This window comes from Onychomys torridus, chromosome 1 (assembly GCF_903995425.1).
Source record: "Onychomys torridus chromosome 1, mOncTor1.1, whole genome shotgun sequence".
Lineage (NCBI taxonomy): Eukaryota > Metazoa > Chordata > Mammalia > Rodentia > Cricetidae > Onychomys > Onychomys torridus.
This window is the reverse complement of record NC_050443.1, coordinates 43,626,392-43,644,910: the sequence shown is the minus strand read 5'-3', so window position 1 is coordinate 43,644,910 and position 18,519 is coordinate 43,626,392. Positions and strand designations below refer to the sequence as shown.

At 44.3% G+C, this 18,519-nt stretch overlaps 1 protein-coding gene across 3 annotated transcripts in view; it reads left to right on the top strand.

Annotated features, from left to right (window-relative positions):
• The window catches only part of Chrna7 (cholinergic receptor nicotinic alpha 7 subunit), a 123,974-nt gene extending 107,371 nt beyond the window's left edge, over positions 1 to 16,603 (top strand). For 2 of the 3 annotated variants that reach the window (XM_036202011.1, XM_036201995.1), the window contains 6 exons: positions 3,267 to 3,346; positions 6,708 to 6,875; positions 8,091 to 8,285; positions 9,200 to 9,286; positions 10,238 to 10,347; positions 15,193 to 16,603. In XM_036202011.1, the coding sequence (XP_036057904.1) occupies positions 3,267 to 3,346; positions 6,708 to 6,875; positions 8,091 to 8,285; positions 9,200 to 9,286; positions 10,238 to 10,347; positions 15,193 to 15,711 (1,159 nt within the window). In that variant the 3' untranslated portion in view covers positions 15,712 to 16,603. Of the gene's footprint in view, positions 1 to 1,254; positions 1,274 to 3,266; positions 3,347 to 6,707; positions 6,876 to 8,090; positions 8,286 to 9,199; positions 9,287 to 10,237; positions 10,348 to 15,192 lie in introns of those variants that run through there. The other variant, XM_036202004.1, reaches the window with a different exon arrangement.
• Positions 16,604 to 18,519: the final 1,916 nt, after the last annotated feature.

Here is an 18,519-nt window from a genome sequence, read left to right as displayed (position 1 = left end):
CCTCCCTGATGCTTACCCATGGAACCTCCCACCATTTATTGGAACTTATTTCATCAAGCACAGCTCTAGTTTCTATGTGTGCGGGGGCCAGGTAGACTGTCCATTGTCGTCTTCCTCTGTTATCCTTCCCTTATTGCCTGTGACAGGTTCGCTCACTGAACTGGAAGCTCACTGTGTTGCCTAGACTGGCTACAGAGCTTGGGGAGCCACCTGTCTCTGCCCACCAGTGCTGTAGTTACAGGTGTGAAGAGCTATGCCTGGCTTTTTGTTTAGGGTGCTGGGGTCCTGTGACCCCAGTGAGCTGTCTCCCCGTACCTGCAGGTGTTTACTTGGGGCAGTTTATTTACATAAAGGGTGGTGGTTTAAGGATACATAGACTTGACTTTAATCTGGTATGGTCTCATGTGGGAACAAGAACATGACTGCCATTAAGCAAGTTTTGTTTTGTGTTTTTCCAAGGAGTTCCCAAAGCAAGATGTAAAGCACCCTGGGAGGAGAACATGGCAAAGCTCTGGGTTGGATATGAGGCAGAAAGCGCAGAAGAGGAAAGAAGTAGGCAGTGGTATTTGCTTTTGTTTGCTTGGGTTGATCATCCTGAAAGGCAGATGGGTTTACCATTGGCTAGTATAGGTAATGTAGCAGGCTCTGGTGCTAAGAGACAGTTTCCACTTGGCAGCATTGGGGTGTGAAGGCCCTGAGTATGAGAGGCCTATAGAGTAGATAGTAGGAGTGTGGCTCCAATTTGATCCATTTAGATTTAAAAGAGATTCTTGAAGCTTGGTGTGCTGGCTACTTCTTGTCACCTTGACACAAAGTAGAATTGCTTAGAAGAAGAAGGAACCTCAGTTGAGGAATTAACCCCATCAGGTTGGCCTATAGACCTATCTATGTGACATTTTCTTGACTATTGATTAATGTGTGAGGGCCCAGCCCACTGTGGACTATGCAACCTGTACTGGCTAGTCTTATGTCAACTTGACACAGAAAACCATCAGAGAGGAGGAAGCCTCAATTGAGAAAATGCCTCCATAAGAACAGGCTGTAGGCGAGCCTGTAGGGCATTTTCTTAATTAGTGACTGATGGGGAGGGCCCAGGCCATTGTGGGTGGAGCCATTATTGTGCTGGTAGTTAAGGGTTCCATATGAAAGTAGGCTGAGCAAGCCAGTAAGCAGCACTCCTCTATGGCATCTAAATCAGTTCCTGCCTCCAGGTTCCTGCCCTGCATGAGTTCCTTCCCCCACTACTTCTGATGATGAGCTGTGACATGGAACTGTGAGTAAAATAAACCCTTTCTTCCACAAGTTGCTTTTGGTCATGGTGTTTCATCACAGCAATAGTAACAAATACACTACTCTTGGGTAGGTATTTATATAAGAAAGCAAGCAGAGTAAGTCAAGGCAGTAAGCCTCTCCTATAATCTCTGCCTCTAGATTCCTGCTTCCATTGTTGATAGACTGTATCCTACAAACCAAAGAGACCCTTTCCTCCCTATGTTACTGTTAGTTGTAGTGTTTATCATAGCAACAGTAAGGAAACTAGTGCACTTGGTCTCTTTCTGTAGGAACTGCCTGATCCCAAGAGGGAAGCCCCAGCAGGGCCATCGAGGTCTGAGATCTCAGAACATCAGAATGTAGAAAATGTAAGAGATGGTTAGCACAGCACAAGCTGTTGGTTTTAACAGTTGCTTTATCTTTCTGGTGTGCTTGTGTTTCCTTTATTCCAATCATAACTTCTTTCTGTAGGCAGTTTAAACATAGGGGATAAAGCTGGAGTGCATTCATGTAAAACACTTAATTTGCTGTCCACCACCTTATCATCATTGTTGTTTGGAATCCCTGGGGCCCTGCTGGTACCCAGACACTGCACCTGTGGTTTTAGTCACTCACACAACATCTGTTGACACTAATCAAGTGTGAGCTCCATTCCAGAGATTGGAACTAGAGTTTGGGTCACAGGTAAATTCCCTGCTTCATGAGATCTCCTGTAGGTATGTCACACTTCTCATCTCTTGTCTTTAGGTTTCATGTTGGATAGGAGCTTTGTATTGGATACATGATGGAAAACATCTGTACTCTTTAGTCACCTGTCAACTTGACACAACCTAGACTCACCTTTCAAGGAATTGTGTAGATCATGCTGGCCCATGGCTGTGTTGGTGTGCATGGGAGAGGGGTGCCTTAGTTGCTAATTGATTTAGGAAGACTCAGTCTACCGCAGGCAGCACCATTCCCTAGGCAGGTATAATATAATATAGCTGTCTCCTCAGAAATAAAACCCTGTGTCTTAGAGGGATGCTCACTGAAACACGAGATGTTCTAATACACAACATTCCATCATGCATGGAATCTGGTGAGCTCAGGAAAAAGATTCAAGGGCTTTAGGAAGTCCCTAAAACTGACTAAATAGACTAGATCATTTCTCCTCCAAGCATATATAAGCGGTAAGGACTGCTGAGAGGTACTCCTAGACAACCTCAGCTGCCTGGAAGAAGCTTAGACCAGCTGAACTGCCTGGAAGAAACAGAGTCTAGCCAAGCTACCTGGAAGAAGCAGAGATAATCTGGGCTGCTTGGAAGAGCAAAGACTAGCAAGGAAGCCTGGAAGGGTCTCAGCCTCACTGAGCTAGTGGGAAAGGACATATTTAACCTATTCCGCTCACTGCAGACGATGCAAGTATATGCCATGTTTCCAGCTTTTCTGAGTTCTCACCCATTCTGGGGTAGACTTTGATGATGCAATATTTTGAGTCATTTCTGCCCTGTAAGTAACCCCTAACTTATATTCCTGTAATTAGTCCCCCAGTAAAGTTGGACTTTGGTTGTATTCTTACTTTGGTCTGTCCTTGGTCCCTTATCTGGGATGAGTAGGTATTAGTTTATGTCTCCTCAGGAATAATGTTATACAATGGCAGGGAGTCCTGAGCAGGGTGAAAGAGGAAAAAGGTAGCTGGGAGAAAAAGAAAATGGGGGTCTATTTGTTTATTTTCTCTGCTCTTGACTCTGCATGTGATACTTTAAGTTATTGCTTCAACTTTCTTGTAACCTAGAATTGTGAGCCTGTGTTTTCTAAGTTGCTTTAATTACAACAAGAGAAAGAAAACCAGGACATCACAATTTGTAGGAAATGGCTCTCCCAGGCAAGTATGAGATTGTCCAGTTATAAGAGGAACTCTTCAAAAAGCTGCCACATAAGCACAACAAATCTAAGGACAGTAAGAAACCCACTGCCTGGAGGTTCTGGCTCATGAATCCTTTTCCTGTTTCTAGTGCTGATGAACGGTTTGATGCCACATTCCACACCAATGTCTTGGTGAATGCATCTGGGCATTGCCAGTATCTTCCTCCAGGTAAGATCTTTTCTCTTGGTCTCTATCCAGTGAGAAAATTTAAGCAAGTATGTGCATCAGTCCCAAGGACTGTCCTCCTGAGGGAGGCCTGGTATCCCAAGGACTGCCCTCCTGAGGGAGCACTGGTGTCCCAAGGACTGTCCTCCTGAGGGAGGCCTGGTATCCCAAGGACTGCCCTCCTGAGGGAGCACTGGTATCCCAAGGACTGTCCTCCTAAGGGAGGATTAGTGTCTCAAGGACCACCCTCCTGAGGGAGGACTGGATCCATGTTGTCTCTTCCCACCCTGCCCTGCCCTTCAGAACTCTCACACATCTCTTCAGCTCACTCTGGTGTCATCTCTGATACTGAGATCACATTCAGAGGGTCTTTGCTAGGGTCTGTCTTATGTTCTTATTAATATTAACTCAAAAGTCTAATCTCCTTTGTGGAGTAATTTTCTTTGTGGCAGGCCTTTTCTCCATCTCCTCCCAGTTGGCACAGTAAGTTGACAGTTACTGTGGTGCTGGGAAGATAGTGGACATTCTGTGTTCAGGAACTCAAGATTGCTCACAAGTTAGATGCAAGACCCAACTTCAAGGGAGTACCTTCTGGTGGCTTATTCCTGAACTTTTCTTCTTCTTAACCTCCTGGTGGTAAATGGCTTCATGGGGTGATTGGTTCCCCTGCCTGTCATCACTGTGGGACTCACAGGATCCCAGGCAGCTCATTGAGCAATCCACAGTCTGGGAAACTGCAGCTTCATGACCCTTTGAGACTCATTCAAGGTGTGTTTTAGGATATGGGTAATAATTCTTTTCACTTTATCACTCAGAAGATTTGTTAACATATTTTCAAGCGTCATACCTTCCTCACTGTCACTGCCACACTGTTGCCACTACACTCAGAACACACTAACACACTCCCGACATATGCAGCCCTTGAATATCCACCTTCTCATAACACACACACCACCCTTCTCTAGCGTTCAGCCCTTCCTTATCTCTCAGCACATGGCAATGCTGGCTGGCTTTGCCTATTGTTTACAGCGCTCTTCCTGTTAGCAGATGATAACAATTCTGTAGACAGAATCTCTTTTTGCTCACCTTACAATCCATCACTCCTCAACTGCAGGTGGCTGTGTGTCAATACATGAATGAATAAGTGATTGAATCTAGCAGAGACATATCCCTCTCACTGATGTTTATATTGATTAAAGAAGTGTTGCATCTCACACTTTCTGTCTTAAATCATCTGCTTGCCGACTCCAGCCCTTCCTCCGCACTGCAGGCACCTTGCAGAGGGGGCTGAGTGATGCCTTTCAGCACACTCTCAATGAAGAAAAGGGTAGTAATAAGCCACCATGTGAGTGCTGGGAATCAAACATGGATCGTTTGGAAAAGCCGCCTGTGTTCTTAGCCACGGACCATCTCTCCACCTGCTTCATTTATTGATTGATTGATTGATTTGTTTGTTTAGTTTTTTTGAGACAGGGTTTCTCTGTAGCTTTGGAGCCTGTCCTGGACTAGCTCTGTAGACCAGGCTGGCCTCGAACTCACAGAGATCCGCCTGCCTCTGCCTCCCAAGTGCTGGGATTATAGGCGTGCGCCACCACCACCCAGCTTTCATGTATTTATTTTTAACAGGCAGATGAAGGTAGAATTTGCATATTATACATTTATAGTGTCTAACTCCATGAGTTTTAGTAAATTCTCAGAAGGTCACTACAATTGAGTTTTAGAATATCCCCATCATCCCTTGCCTGTTGGCAGTTAACTGATCTTACTGCAAGCATCAGACAACCTTTGGATCCTTTCTGTCTCCTTCTTGAGTTTTGTCATCGAAATGGAATCAAATACACTGTATTTGGATTAGGGGAAACTTAGTCCACTAATGGTAAGGGAATGCCAGTGGTGACTTTCAGGCTCCTGTGGGCAGCTGAAGTAATTCTGTAAGTCCCGTGTGTGTGTCTGTGTCTGTGTGTGTGTGTGTGTGTCTGTGTGTGTGTCTGTGTGTCTGTGTGTCTGTGTGTGTGTGTGTCTGTGTGTCTGTGTGTGTGTGTGTGTGTCTGTGTGTGTGTCTGTGTGTGTGTGTGTCTGTGTGTGTGTGTCTGTGTGTGTGTCTGTGTGTGTGTCTGTGTGTGTGTCTGTGTGTGTGTGTGTGTGTGTGTGTCTGTGTGTCTGTGTGTGTGTGTGTCTGTGTGTGTGTGTCTGTGTGTCTGTGTGTGTCTGTGTCTGTGTGTGTGTGTGTCTGTGTGTGTCTGTGTGTCTGTGTGTCTGTGTGTGTATGATTATATATACATACACACATACACAGTATAATATTGTTGAATTTTGAGCCTCATACATACTAAGTAGGCACTCTACTGCTGAGCTGTATCCCTAGCTGCCTTTCTACCTTTTTATTTTGAGATAGAATATCACTAAGTTGCCTGGGATAGCCTTGAACCTGTCACCCTCATCTCCCCAAGTATCTGGGATTGTAAGTCACATTTAAAGGACTTCTAAGGGACAGTTTATTATATTTTCTCAGCATGGATGTGCAGTGGAGTGTACCTGTGTGCAGCGCTTCAATTCCTTCCTCTGTTCAGTCTTTAATTCAGCAGAAGAAATGTGAGATGTGTTACCTTTGCTCCACTAGCACTGGAACGCTTCAGCCATTATTGCCTTCCAGGACAATCCAGGCTCCTGTGGGCAGGCAAGAGCACAGGTCACAGAAGTCTGGAATGGATTATGTGTCTCCTCACCATGGCCTTCTGGGAAATCCATTTCTGGGAATTCCATCATCGTTCAGTGGAATGTTCCTTTGTGTCCAAACTCAGTCTTTTTAATTTTGCATGTCATTCCATCCTTGCTGTGGAAACTGAACAGGTTAGAATTACACTCTACATATATTTTCAGATAACTAGATGTTTTCTCAATTTGTTACAAACAATCAAACAAACAAACAAACAAAACCAGCCTCTCCCTGCCCCTTCCCAATTCTCTAACTCCATCATCATTTTTTATCAGCTTCTCTGAGGTTTCTTACATCCTTTCTTTTTCTCATATTGCTTAGAGTCTGAATGTATTCCCTGGCAAATAAAGTATATAATTAATTATTTGCACAAAATTTCCTGAGAAAAGCCTTCCATAACAGAGGAGATAGTTGTGCTTTAACTTGAAAAGGCAATGATCCTTTGGCTGTGCTTCTCTAGGAATTTTTTTTGCAAAAGGACAAATGAGGGGGTGGGGAAGCACCTCGGTTTGTTCCGAATAGGTCTAGCAAGATTTCAGGGTATATGTATGTGTGTGGAGCGGGGCAGCCTGTGGGAACTGCTGTGTCTTCTGAGCCTGGTTCAGGAGCTCCACTTCAATCTTCTCATCATTTCCCATGCTCACCTAGGCATATTCAAGAGCTCCTGCTACATTGATGTGCGCTGGTTCCCTTTTGATGTGCAACAGTGTAAGCTGAAGTTTGGATCCTGGTCCTATGGAGGGTGGTCCCTGGACCTGCAGATGCAGGAGGCAGATATCAGCAGCTATATCCCCAATGGAGAATGGGATCTCATGGGTAAGCAAAAGACACAGACCTTGTGTCCCAGAAAAGAGGTGCCTTGTACCTGTGTGAGCTGAAAAACTTGGGGATTTTTCTACTGTTCCTTTCAGTGACTGCACTTGGCAGCCTTTTCCATCACATCCTGAGAGCTCAGAATGAGAAGCAGAAATCAGTTAGTGGATGCAGCAAACAGCCCATGGCGGGGCCCGTTAAACCAGCAGTGCTAGTGGAGAGTCTGTGGGATCCATTCAAACCCCATAGGATGGTTGAATGGCACATTGCAGTTGATGGTGTAAATGAAGAAAATCACAAGTGGGGTTCAGTCAGAAATACAACAGCAGTGTTTGGGCACAGAACAATATTTCACTTTGGGAGACACAGTTCACCTAGTCAGTGCTCTGGTGAGAGGGGATGGGCTTTGGATTTTAAAGCAAAATGTGCATATGACAGTTTTGAATGGGGTGCAAGGATACACAATGTGATTCAGGTAGTTTGAAAAAGGTGTAGATCAGCATGGTTGTAAATTTCCTAAGTCCATTGGCCTGTCAGGGAGCAAACTGGTCACTCTAGCATTCTTAATCTTCGAAAGGTAATGTGATATTCTGAAAAACTGTTCCTTCTAGCACACACACTTCCTGACATGATACCTGCATGGCAATTTTACGCCCTGTCGGCAAACCTCTAAGTCTTAGAAAAAATGTTTGTTTGTTTTTTTTCTCTCTAGCCATTTTGACTTTTATTTTTTACCTATATTGTATCATTTTAAATCCAAACCAATATAATTATGAGTCACTTACCATCAGGTATACATTCAGAAAAGTGTCATTATGCGATTTTATTATGTGAACATCATAGAATGCACCTACACTACACAAAAGAAGCCAGCTACACAATCCGCAAGTGATACAATGTTATTGACTCACCATTATACATTTCTTCCATCTTTGATAGAAACACCATTATGTGGCACTTGTTGGTAATTATGTTTGTAATGCTGTAAAATTGACCATGTGTAAGTACTTCTAATGCATCAAAAGCATATCTACCAGTTTGCTTGAATATCACTGAGATACCTTTAAACAGCTATAGCATACCTGTAAAGGTTTCTTCAAACACCCATCACCCACGTTTAGAGCTGTGCTCCTGTGTCATACACACTTAGCAACAAAAAGCAAGTGTGTCTTCTGATGACCTGCCTCCTTCTTCTGCACCCCCCCCCCCCCCATGCAGGAATCCCTGGCAAGAGGAATGAGAAGTTCTATGAATGCTGCAAAGAGCCATACCCAGATGTCACCTATACAGTAACCATGCGCCGCAGGACGCTCTACTATGGTCTCAACCTGCTCATCCCCTGTGTGCTCATCTCGGCTCTAGCTCTGCTGGTATTCTTGCTCCCTGCAGACTCTGGGGAGAAAATCTCCCTTGGTAAGTGTCCAAGTCCTTCTCTGAGGCAAGCGCTGCAGGACACTGTCGACCATACAGGAGTTCCTTGTGACCTACCATACATGGATTCCTGTGCCAGGATCAGACTCACCACACCAGAAACTCCTGGTTCTGCCTCTTTGGGAGACAGTGTCTCCTTGAGCATTGGCAGGGTCCAGGGATTACATGATCTTGCAAAGAAGACAGAATACAGCTTGGGACCAGATCATTTCTACCCTAAGGGGCTGTGTTTCTTTCCTTGCTCACTGCCACCCACTTTGCTGCTCAGTGGCCAGCCTCCACTGTAGATGGGAGACACATTAACTTAATATCAGCTTGCATTTGTAAATTATTGTACACTTTACAATAGGGAGGCAATTCCTTGTAATTGCTTCCCCTGTGAAGATATAAAAGTGGGGGTAAAATGAGCTGCTTATATCACAAGATTACTAAATAAACACATATTTAGTGTGTTGAAGAAAGTTTCACAAGCCTTCTATCTTCTTAGCATAAGGCTTAGAATATTAAATAGCTTACCCAAGGTCATACAGCCAATTAAGCTGCAAAGTCAAGACCTGAATGAAACCGAGTCTTCTGGCCACATGGTTTCCTGATCCTGCTGTGTAAAACTGCTTCTTAGTACTAATGCAGTAAAGACCTTGAGAAGTAACCATGCTGGTTGATTCTCTCAAATTGTGGTTCCTAAACTTGTCTCTGTTAGAGGGTCCTTTGGGCTCTGGCAGGTGACAGGAACTATACCCAGGAAAATGCATGTGGCTATATGTACAGAAAGCATAGGACTCATGGTGTAGCCCCAGCAGCCTACTGTTTGACACTACTGTTTTGAGCTCCTATGGGGTGTAGTTTCAGCCTTGTTGTCTGTTCTCTTTAAGGAACTCTTCACATTTTTGTTTCAGGAATAACTGTCTTGCTTTCTCTGACTGTCTTCATGCTGCTTGTGGCTGAGATCATGCCTGCAACATCTGATTCCGTGCCCTTGATAGGTAAGGCAAGGACTCAAGTGTGCCTAGGATTTCCCAGGAGGTGCATGGAGGAGGTCCTGGAGATTTATTCTGCCCTTCCATCCTCTGCTGAGGGGACATGATGTACTGTAACTGTTGGAAAACACCATGGCCAATACCTAGGCCCAAGTGGGAGGAAAAAGATGTCCAAATTTATGGCTTGCCTTTAAACTGAAGAAAGGCCATCAGTGGTGATACATACCTGTAGTCTCAGTATTTGTGATGCTGAGGCAGGAGGATTACAGAATTCAGGAGTTCAAGACTAGCCAGAGGAACATAGCATGACCCGTCTCGGGTGGGGGTGGATGGCATGTATGTACTGGAATGTCCCTTCCTCCTATATTCCTACCACTCATACTTCCTGCTCTAGAGCCCAAGACTTTACAATTTGAGATTCATTATTTTACCTAAACTTTTTTCCTTTTTTTTTTTTAACTAAAGCTTATATTTTAATTCTTAGCTCCTCATGAATATCCTGAGATCATTCAGTGTCTATTTATTAAATTAGCGTCTGCAGAAATGGGAGTGGAACAGGTGTTCTGTCTAGGTTAGGTGTTTCTGAGCAGGGATAAGTGACAGAAGTAGGGAAGACCCATGTCTTCATCATTTCCTAGATGGAAACAAATGAGGTCATGTGAAGGGCACTGTGACCAGGTTAGTTTTCGATTCTCACTTCTGCAGCCGGGGCTCCGTTCCTAGTCCAGTGTGTCATGGGGATGGGAACTGTATGCCATCAGAGACTGTTTAGGCATCAGTGGGAGAGTCACTTCTGTTTTGTGGTAGGGAGTGAAGTCTTTGAGGTCTCAGCTGTCCCTTTTCCTAGGCTATAGCCTGTTTTTCAGTCCAACCACACAGGAGGCCTGATAGGAGAGCATCTCCCCAGTAGGTACTGCTGGGGCCCCAGGTTTCACACTGCCTCTGTTCTCTCTACAGCACAGTACTTTGCCAGCACCATGATCATCGTGGGCCTGTCTGTGGTGGTGACAGTGATTGTGCTGCGATATCACCATCATGACCCTGATGGCGGCAAAATGCCCAAGTGGGTACGTCCTGTGCCCCTGGAGAGTCACAGCTCTCCCTGAAAGGGGATCCTCTCTCCATTTTCTATTGTCTGGTGCCCCTAAACAGATTTCACCCCTCTGTATCTTTGAGGATGGTGCAGTGGAGGTGGCAGTGTTTTGTACTGACATCCCAGATCAGGACTCCACATTGGCTGCTTGTGGGTCCTGCTAGTATTGTGCTTTAAAAGCTCCCTTCCCATAGGTCCACAGAGGAGTACTGGGTAGCAGTTGGAAGAACTAGGAGAGTGGCCATGAAGCAACACGGCTGGAGCTTCCCAGCAGACTTAGGAGTGAAAAGAATGAGAACCGGCATGAGTGTTTCTCAGTATCTGCAGGGCACCTGGTTCCAGAACCCTTGACAACAGGGACATCTGAAAGTGCCCGAGCACCTTGTAGAAATGGTGCTGCACTTGCACAGAACCTGACCATACCTTCCAGTGTCCTGCAGACCGTCTCCAGATGACTTACAGACCTACTGATATGTGAATGCCATAGCTGTAGTTCTTATGCAGTGTTGTTTAGAGAATGATAAAAGAGAAATATCTGTACTTGTTCAATACACATTTAGGTTTTGTTTTCCTAAAGGCTTTACAATGTGTGCTTACTAGAATTAATAGAGGCAGAAACCAGCGTTGCAAAGGGCCAAGTTTCTATCCAACCAATACTAGAGGTTTACAGTCTAACCCCAAACCCATGATATAAGATGAATGGTTCCCAGTGGGTAATGGACAGAGAGCAAAAGGCAATGGATGAGGTCTCAGCCCAGGTCACATCATCACTTCCCTATGCCTGTAAACATCAGGCTGGCACTATTGTCTGCTGATTCTCACCTTTCACAGCATTTCAGGACCAGTATCTGAAGCTCTGATCTTGGCTGATGCAGAGACCTTGGCTAGGGCTCAATCTGAGCCTAGACTTTCTCACACCTTTCCATAATGAAACCCAAGGTAGAGGAGAGCTGCCCTGACCCAACATCACTAGTGAACCTTGTAGATACACTTGTCTTCCTGTCTGAGGATAAGCAGAGCAGCCCTCTCCAACCCAAAAGGAGCCTGTCTGGAGACCCATTCAGTACTGCTCAAGACCAGAAGGAAATCTGGGAATCACCCACATGTCAAAATGCATCCCCAGCCAAACAGATGGCATCCAGCCTTCTGAAGACTGCCATTGTGCAGTGCCTTACAGTGGCCTATCTTTGGAAAGGGTACTTTTATTTTCCAGTGGCATTGTAAAAGTGTTAGTTCCTCTCAGACTCTACTTGCCTTAAACATAATAAATCCCAGATAAAGTTCACACTAGCAGCTGTAGCATGTACTTAGCCTCAGTGGTTATGTCTCAAATGCCATGACTGCAGTCCATGAAGCTTGTTTTAGAAGTTATTGCTTCTGTTACAAAGCTGAGATACATTCACCTATATTCTCTTCTTTCTTAGCATCTTGATACACTGCAGGGCAAACTAAGCTATGTTTGACTTATATGTCTTTCTGCCTATCCATCCATTTGAAGCACATTTCACATTACCTGTTTCAAAAGCAAGAGTAAAAGCAACATCATACAAAAGAAAGTTTGCCTCCCATTTCACTCCAGTCCTTTGTCACCACCAATATTGACAACCATTGTACCAGGCTTTTTCTTTTAGGCCACCAACCAGCTCTCAAATCATGACACAGAGACTTATTATTAGTTTTGAATGCTCAGCCTAGCTTAGGCTCATTTCTGGCTAGCTCTTTTAACTTAAATTGACCTGTTTCTCATTTTCTACCTCTTGCCTCGGGACTATTTACCTTTTCTTTCTACTTCTCCCGCTTCTTCTGTGTCTGTCTGTTTGTCTGGCAGCTGCCTGGCTGGTTGGCCCTGGACATTTCTCGCTTTCTTCCTCATTCTCTCCTCTCTCCTCTCATTCATTTTGAGCCTAGATTTCTCCTCCTATTTATTCTTTCTGCCTGCCAGCCCCACCTACCCCTCTCCTACCTAACGATTGGCCATTCACCTTTTTATTAGACTAATCAGGTACCTTAGGCAGGCAAGGTGAAAAAAATACAACACATCTTTATATAATTAAATAAATGCAGCATAAACAAATGTAACACACCTTTACACAGTTAATGTCCCGCCCACAGCATAAACAAATGTAATGCATCTTTTTGCGCAGTCAAAATAATATCCCACAACAACGATTTTAATAAATTCCTTATTTTTCCTTTAGTGTATATGCTGACACAAAGAAAAATACACTCTTATTTCTTTGAGTATTTTGGTTGGTGTGAAGATAAAGGAACTGACACACAGAAACACAAAAACATTTTTAATAAACTGGTACCACTTTATTCTCCCAGAACCTTAATTAAGAGCATTTGTCTATCACAAGCCTCTCAGATTAAAAGGTTGTTAAAACCAATTGGCTGCAAGTAAAACGTAAGTGTGTGTTTTCTCTCATTTTATAAAGCATGCAACATTTTTCATTCATTCCTTGTGTCTTTGAAACATAGTCTCCAAGGGACTCTTATTACGATGTGTTGCTGTTACGAAGATGATAACTCCCGGGTTACAAAGATGATAACTCCCGGGTGCAGTGGTATTATGTGACATTTGCAGAAGTAACAACAAAACCGTAGGCTAACTGAAGAGGTTATGGGCACGGGTTGTTAAGTACCAAGAGGCTAATTCCAGCTTTGGAGATGTGTTATCCTTGAAAGCTAATGATTCAGGCCATGGAACTCAAAATAGACTTGGTGACATAGATCATGCTAGTTGCAGATGCATCTCAGAGAGCGCATGGACCCCCTTGTGGCAGGAAAGGTGACCAGCCCTGTTTGGCTCTTGTGTGCACAGCTGCCTCTGGGTTCAGATCCACTTAGAGTTTGTCCCTGCTTTGAGATCTAGCACAGGCCTTCAGGGGTCTTCTGGAAGAGGGTTGGGCTAAGTCATAGGGGCTCTGAAGAGAACGCTGGGGCACCTTTGTTAGGGGAGCCTTGCATCAGTCTAAGTACAGTAAAGGGGTGGCCTTGAGCCAATTCAGTATCTTCTCTGAGTCTCAGTTTATCTGTAAAATAGGGGATTATTTCATGACTCCAGATGACTGAGCTTGATGTTCAGCCTCATGAGGAGGTAGCTGTGGGCCTCTGCTTTTCCCTCATTTTGAAAAGTCCTTACAGCCAAGACTTTCCCTGATGCAGTCTGCCACACTGAAAGATAAGGCTGGGAAAGGCTTCCCAGCTGTGGGGAACCTAGCTTGACATTTCTTGTGCTTCTCACTGTCTACAGACCTCATTTTTAAAATTTTGATAAGATGCTATGATAATGGATGCCAAGAAAGCAAGCACTACAGACATGCACTTCACCACTTACAACCTCCCCTACAGATGGGAGACTGGGGAGGTTTCCTGTGATCAGAAGTAAGATGAACATGAAGTGTGCATCTAGGTGTTTTAGGAAAAGACCCACTATTTATGTGCTAGGACTGTCTTCAAGAATCATCATCTTTGGGGCTGAAGAGATGGCTCAGGGGTTAAGAACACTGGCTGCTATTCCAGGAGACCCAGATTCAATTCCCAGTGCCCACATGGCAGCTCACAACTGTCTGTAACTCCAGTTCCAGGAGATCTGACACCCTCCCACCAATGCACATAAAATAAAATTTAAAAATTATTTGAAAAAAAAGAGAATCATCATCTTTGTCCAGCTGTCTCAAACAATGAAACCTCTAACCCTGCCCATTTGTAAAACTCGAAGGGCCAGATTGATAAACTCCAATACCCAACTACGACCTGAGCCTTTTAAAAATAATTTATAAAAAGTTGTTTTCTTAAGGCATCCCTCATACCTACCCACTCATGCACTCATTATGTGCACACCCTTGGGGGCATTGCTGTCAGAGGGCCTTCATGGCCTGGACTGGTCATAGGAAGTGTGCTAACACCTGTTTCTGCCTTTTCCATATACTGTCCCAAACTTGGTCTTACTTGCTCATCATCAGAGCTTAATGAGTTGTATTAGAAGGGCCTATGCTTTCTTCCATATTACTATCTTGGCTGGTTTGTTTTGTTTTTGTTTTTGTTTTTGTTTTTTGTTTTTTTGGGGTTTTTTTTGTGTGTGTGTGTGTGTGTGTGTGTGTGTGTGTGTGTGTGTGTGTTGTTGTTGTTGTTTTTTTCCATAGGACTCTGAGGCCCAGCAGCCCATTTACAGAGGTTGAAACAAATTATTGCATACCGTTGCCTTCACAGTCTGGCAACCACGGAAGCACAGGCACATCCTCTCAACTCCCAGACAGATTAGAGACTATCACCCTCATGTTCTGTTTCTCACTGGTTCTCTTGATAATTTTGGCACAGTTTTTAAAACCAGCTTTGCAAAGATATGGAGTCTCACAAAAGATGTGATTATCTGAGGTCAACCTGAAGGTGCTCCAAGCTGGGAGTCCACTCTGTGTCTGATGTATTACAGAGCCTTGCTTAGCTTGGAGTGACCTTCCAGGCACCTCACAGTCTGTGGGAGACAGGGAATTAGAGTCCCTGGGAGTAAAAAAAGGGAAGGTTTGGAAAAGAAAATTACTTTCCCTGATATATATATATATATAATATGTCCATCCCAGGGGATCTTCAGTTTGTTCCCACAGTGATAAGCATACATAGGTCATATTCTCACCTCACATTTGACTCAGTTTTTGTAAGGTTTCCTCACTGATTTGCTGTATAAATTCGCTGAGAAGACAGAGAATCCTTGTTCTCCCCGGGATCTGTAAAGCAGGCTTCCATTTTGTGGTCACATTGCTGTAAGGCTCAGTTAATATACAACTCTGGGCAGCCCTTGACATCCTTGTCTTTGCAGACCAGGATCATTCTTCTGAACTGGTGTGCATGGTTCCTGCGCATGAAGAGGCCCGGGGAGGACAAGGTGCGGCCAGCTTGTCAGCACAAGGCTCGTCGCTGCAGCCTGGCCAGTGTGGAGCTGAGCGCAGGTGCCGGGCCACCCACCAGCAATGGCAACCTGCTCTACATCGGCTTCCGAGGCCTGGAGGGCATGCACTGTGCCCCAACTCCAGACTCTGGGGTTGTGTGTGGTCGTTTGGCCTGCTCCCCAACACACGATGAGCATCTCCTGCATGGTACACACACTTCTGATGGGGACCCCGACCTGGCCAAGATCCTGGAGGAGGTCCGCTACATCGCCAACCGCTTCCGCTGCCAGGAGGAGAGTGAAGTGGTCTGCAGTGAGTGGAAGTTTGCAGCCTGCGTGGTGGACCGCTTGTGCCTCATGGCCTTTTCGGTCTTTACCATCATCTGCACCATTGGCATCCTCATGTCAGCCCCAAACTTTGTGGAGGCTGTCTCCAAAGACTTTGCTTAATATCACCACATAGGAAATGTACTGATAGGGAAAGTATCTGGAGGGTGAGACTTGGGGTCCTAACCCCATATTGTGCTAAATGGAACAACTCTGAAGTATCCATGTAGCTGTCAGTCTTGAGACTTAGTTTCCTGGTTACTTTAACTAAAAAGATCCCAGCACCCTTCTGTTTTGTTTTTTTTTGTTGTTGTTGTTGTTGTTTGTTTGTTTGTTTTTTGTTTTTCTTTCTCACAATTACCATTGGCATATTCTTGACTTCAGCAGGGGCACTAAGTGGTCCTTTGCCCCCTCAGTGGCTGTCTTTGGCCGGTAGAGGCCTCTTCAGTTGGTGTTGCATGCCTGCATGCCCCTGGGTATGGGCTCACATAAGAATTCACTGTCTGCCTGTGCCATGCACAGACCCAGGCTGAAACCAATGCCAAGCGGCACTCACTGGGTCCATTTCAACAACTTCCTTCCGAAGGAAGGCAACACAATTTCAGTTCTCTGCAGGCTTTTTTGTTTTGTGTGTGTGATTTAACTTACCTTTTTTTTCTTTACTAGTGATCAACTTTATACCACAGAGAAAACTGGCCTTCTAAATGATGTTTTCAGCAAGCTGGTTCCTCTAGCTCTGTACTGTTCATGAAATTAGCACACAGGTTGTGTCAGTTCTAAACTAGGACTAGTCTTGGCCAAAAGCATTGGGAGGCTGTGGCCCTGTAGATATCAGGCTTCACATTGTTGTGCCCATGTCCTGAGGGATGACTTGATTCTGTTTTGTTGTGCAAAAGCTGAAGGGCAAATAGAGTTCTGAGTGTTAACAAGGGAGTAGCTGACACTTCGAAAAACCATTTGATGGGTGTTTTTAAAATAAGAGTTATAACTAATTAATGAGGCAATTCCACATAATTTATGTGGTAATCAAGAGAGGTTTATTTCTGAGGTAACTTACAGCCAATAGGCGTTGGTTACAGGATCCAGGAGAGATGAGGTACCATCCAGTGGAGAACTCTGGCTTGTCTCCTATCCAGCTTCCAGGACCACACATGCATCTCCAATCTTAAGGGGTTCCCTCTCAGCCAAGCCCCAGGGGCAGTTCACAGGCAGGTGTGGCAGTTACCTGCTGTCACTCTAGAGGCAGTGTTTCAAGGTCAAAGCTGTTCCAGTGAGAATGTCTTAGTTGCTCCGCAAGTCAGACTTCACTAGTCTTAGAAGTTTGTCCATCTGTATAACTGCACATCACCAAGTGAACATAGCCCATGGCTTTCTCCATGTTGGGGCTAGAGAGAAGCAGTTGAACCCCCCTCTGGAGAGAGGTGATGTTGCTGGTGACTCATTTAGATACCGAGCTCATGGCATCAGGATTTGGCTTCTAGGGAGCTACCTTCTCATGGCTTCAGGTACAAAGCTGACTCAGGGTCAGTGCATGGATCCACTGGAGATAGATGAGGGGAGGTTGTTTGTATGTTTCTCTCTTCTGAGTTAAGGTCTCGTTGTGTAGCTCATACTGGTCTGTTTGCATTTCACATCTTATTTGTTAATGGGGTCTGAGGATTCTTCACCAAGAAAAACCCTGTTCAATTATGTTGTCTATTTTCTCAAAGCTTAAAACTATACCATGTTTCTGAGTCCCCCCCCCAAAAAAAAAAATTTAATCTTCTGACTCCAGAGATGGAATCATGAGGGAAGATTAGATTTCTCAGAACTACAACAAAACCCACTTTTTTCCCAGCCACTAATTTTACTGCAGGAAGATGAAGGGTTGGTGGTAGCCTGTGTGCATATGGGCGTGTGTGTGTGTGTGTGTGTGTGTGTGTAAGAGAGAGAGAGAGAGAGAGAGAGAGAGAGAGAGAGAGAGAGAAGGACATAGGGACATAGTATAGAGTGACTTGGACAAATCTGGAGACTTCGTTGATTTCAGCACTCACCATCTGGAGCAGGATCATTCCCAGCATGCATCTTTTACAGTGTCAACAAATGATGCACAAAATTTTTTTCTTTTGCTGGTGTTATTTTTTTATTAAAGTAACTGGAAACAAATAGGTGTGTTTTGATGCCTAAAGACCAGGCTTTGTGTCTTACTGTTAGTTAAAAATTGAATCCTAGCCTTTGCTTTGACTATCTGAGTAATTATTGCTGTTATAAAAATAATGGTAAAGTCTAGTTGTGCTCATAGTTAGAAGATGTATATGGTGCAAAATTGTCTCCCCCTTGCTCCCACTTCCTACTAGGAACAGTTTTAGAGAAGAAAAAAGGAAAGATGGGGACACAGAGAGGGAGGAGAGCTTGGAGGGATGTTGTTGTTGCTTTCCTTGAACTCATGCTTGAAAGGTGCTTTGCATCTAGTGTTTTGTCCTAGAGAGTTTTCCTTAATGACATCTAAAGGTCTACCTCATTCCTCTTACTAGCTGCTTAGTGTTCCACTCCATTGGTGGCTTACAATTTGTTGGATTAGCCTTTTACTGGTGAGCACGTAGCTACACTATTTCCAGGTTTTATTTTTATACACAAGTCTGTAGTTAGCATTTCGGTGCATACTTTGCCATATTTTTTGTGACTGTATCTTGGTATAAATGCCAGTTTAGACATGGAACTACTACTAGATGTAAGACTATGTGCATTTAGACTTAAAAGATTTCCAGATGGTCCTCTGTGAACTAGATAACCCCACCCAGAGGACAGTTCAAGGGCCAGATTGTCAGCTTTCTGGTATTAAATATTTTCATATTTAATTTTTCCCTTCCCAACCTGACTGGTAAAAATGATAAGGCAACAATATTCTGATTTTAGTTCATTTTACCATGAGCAAGGTTAAATTTTTCAAAT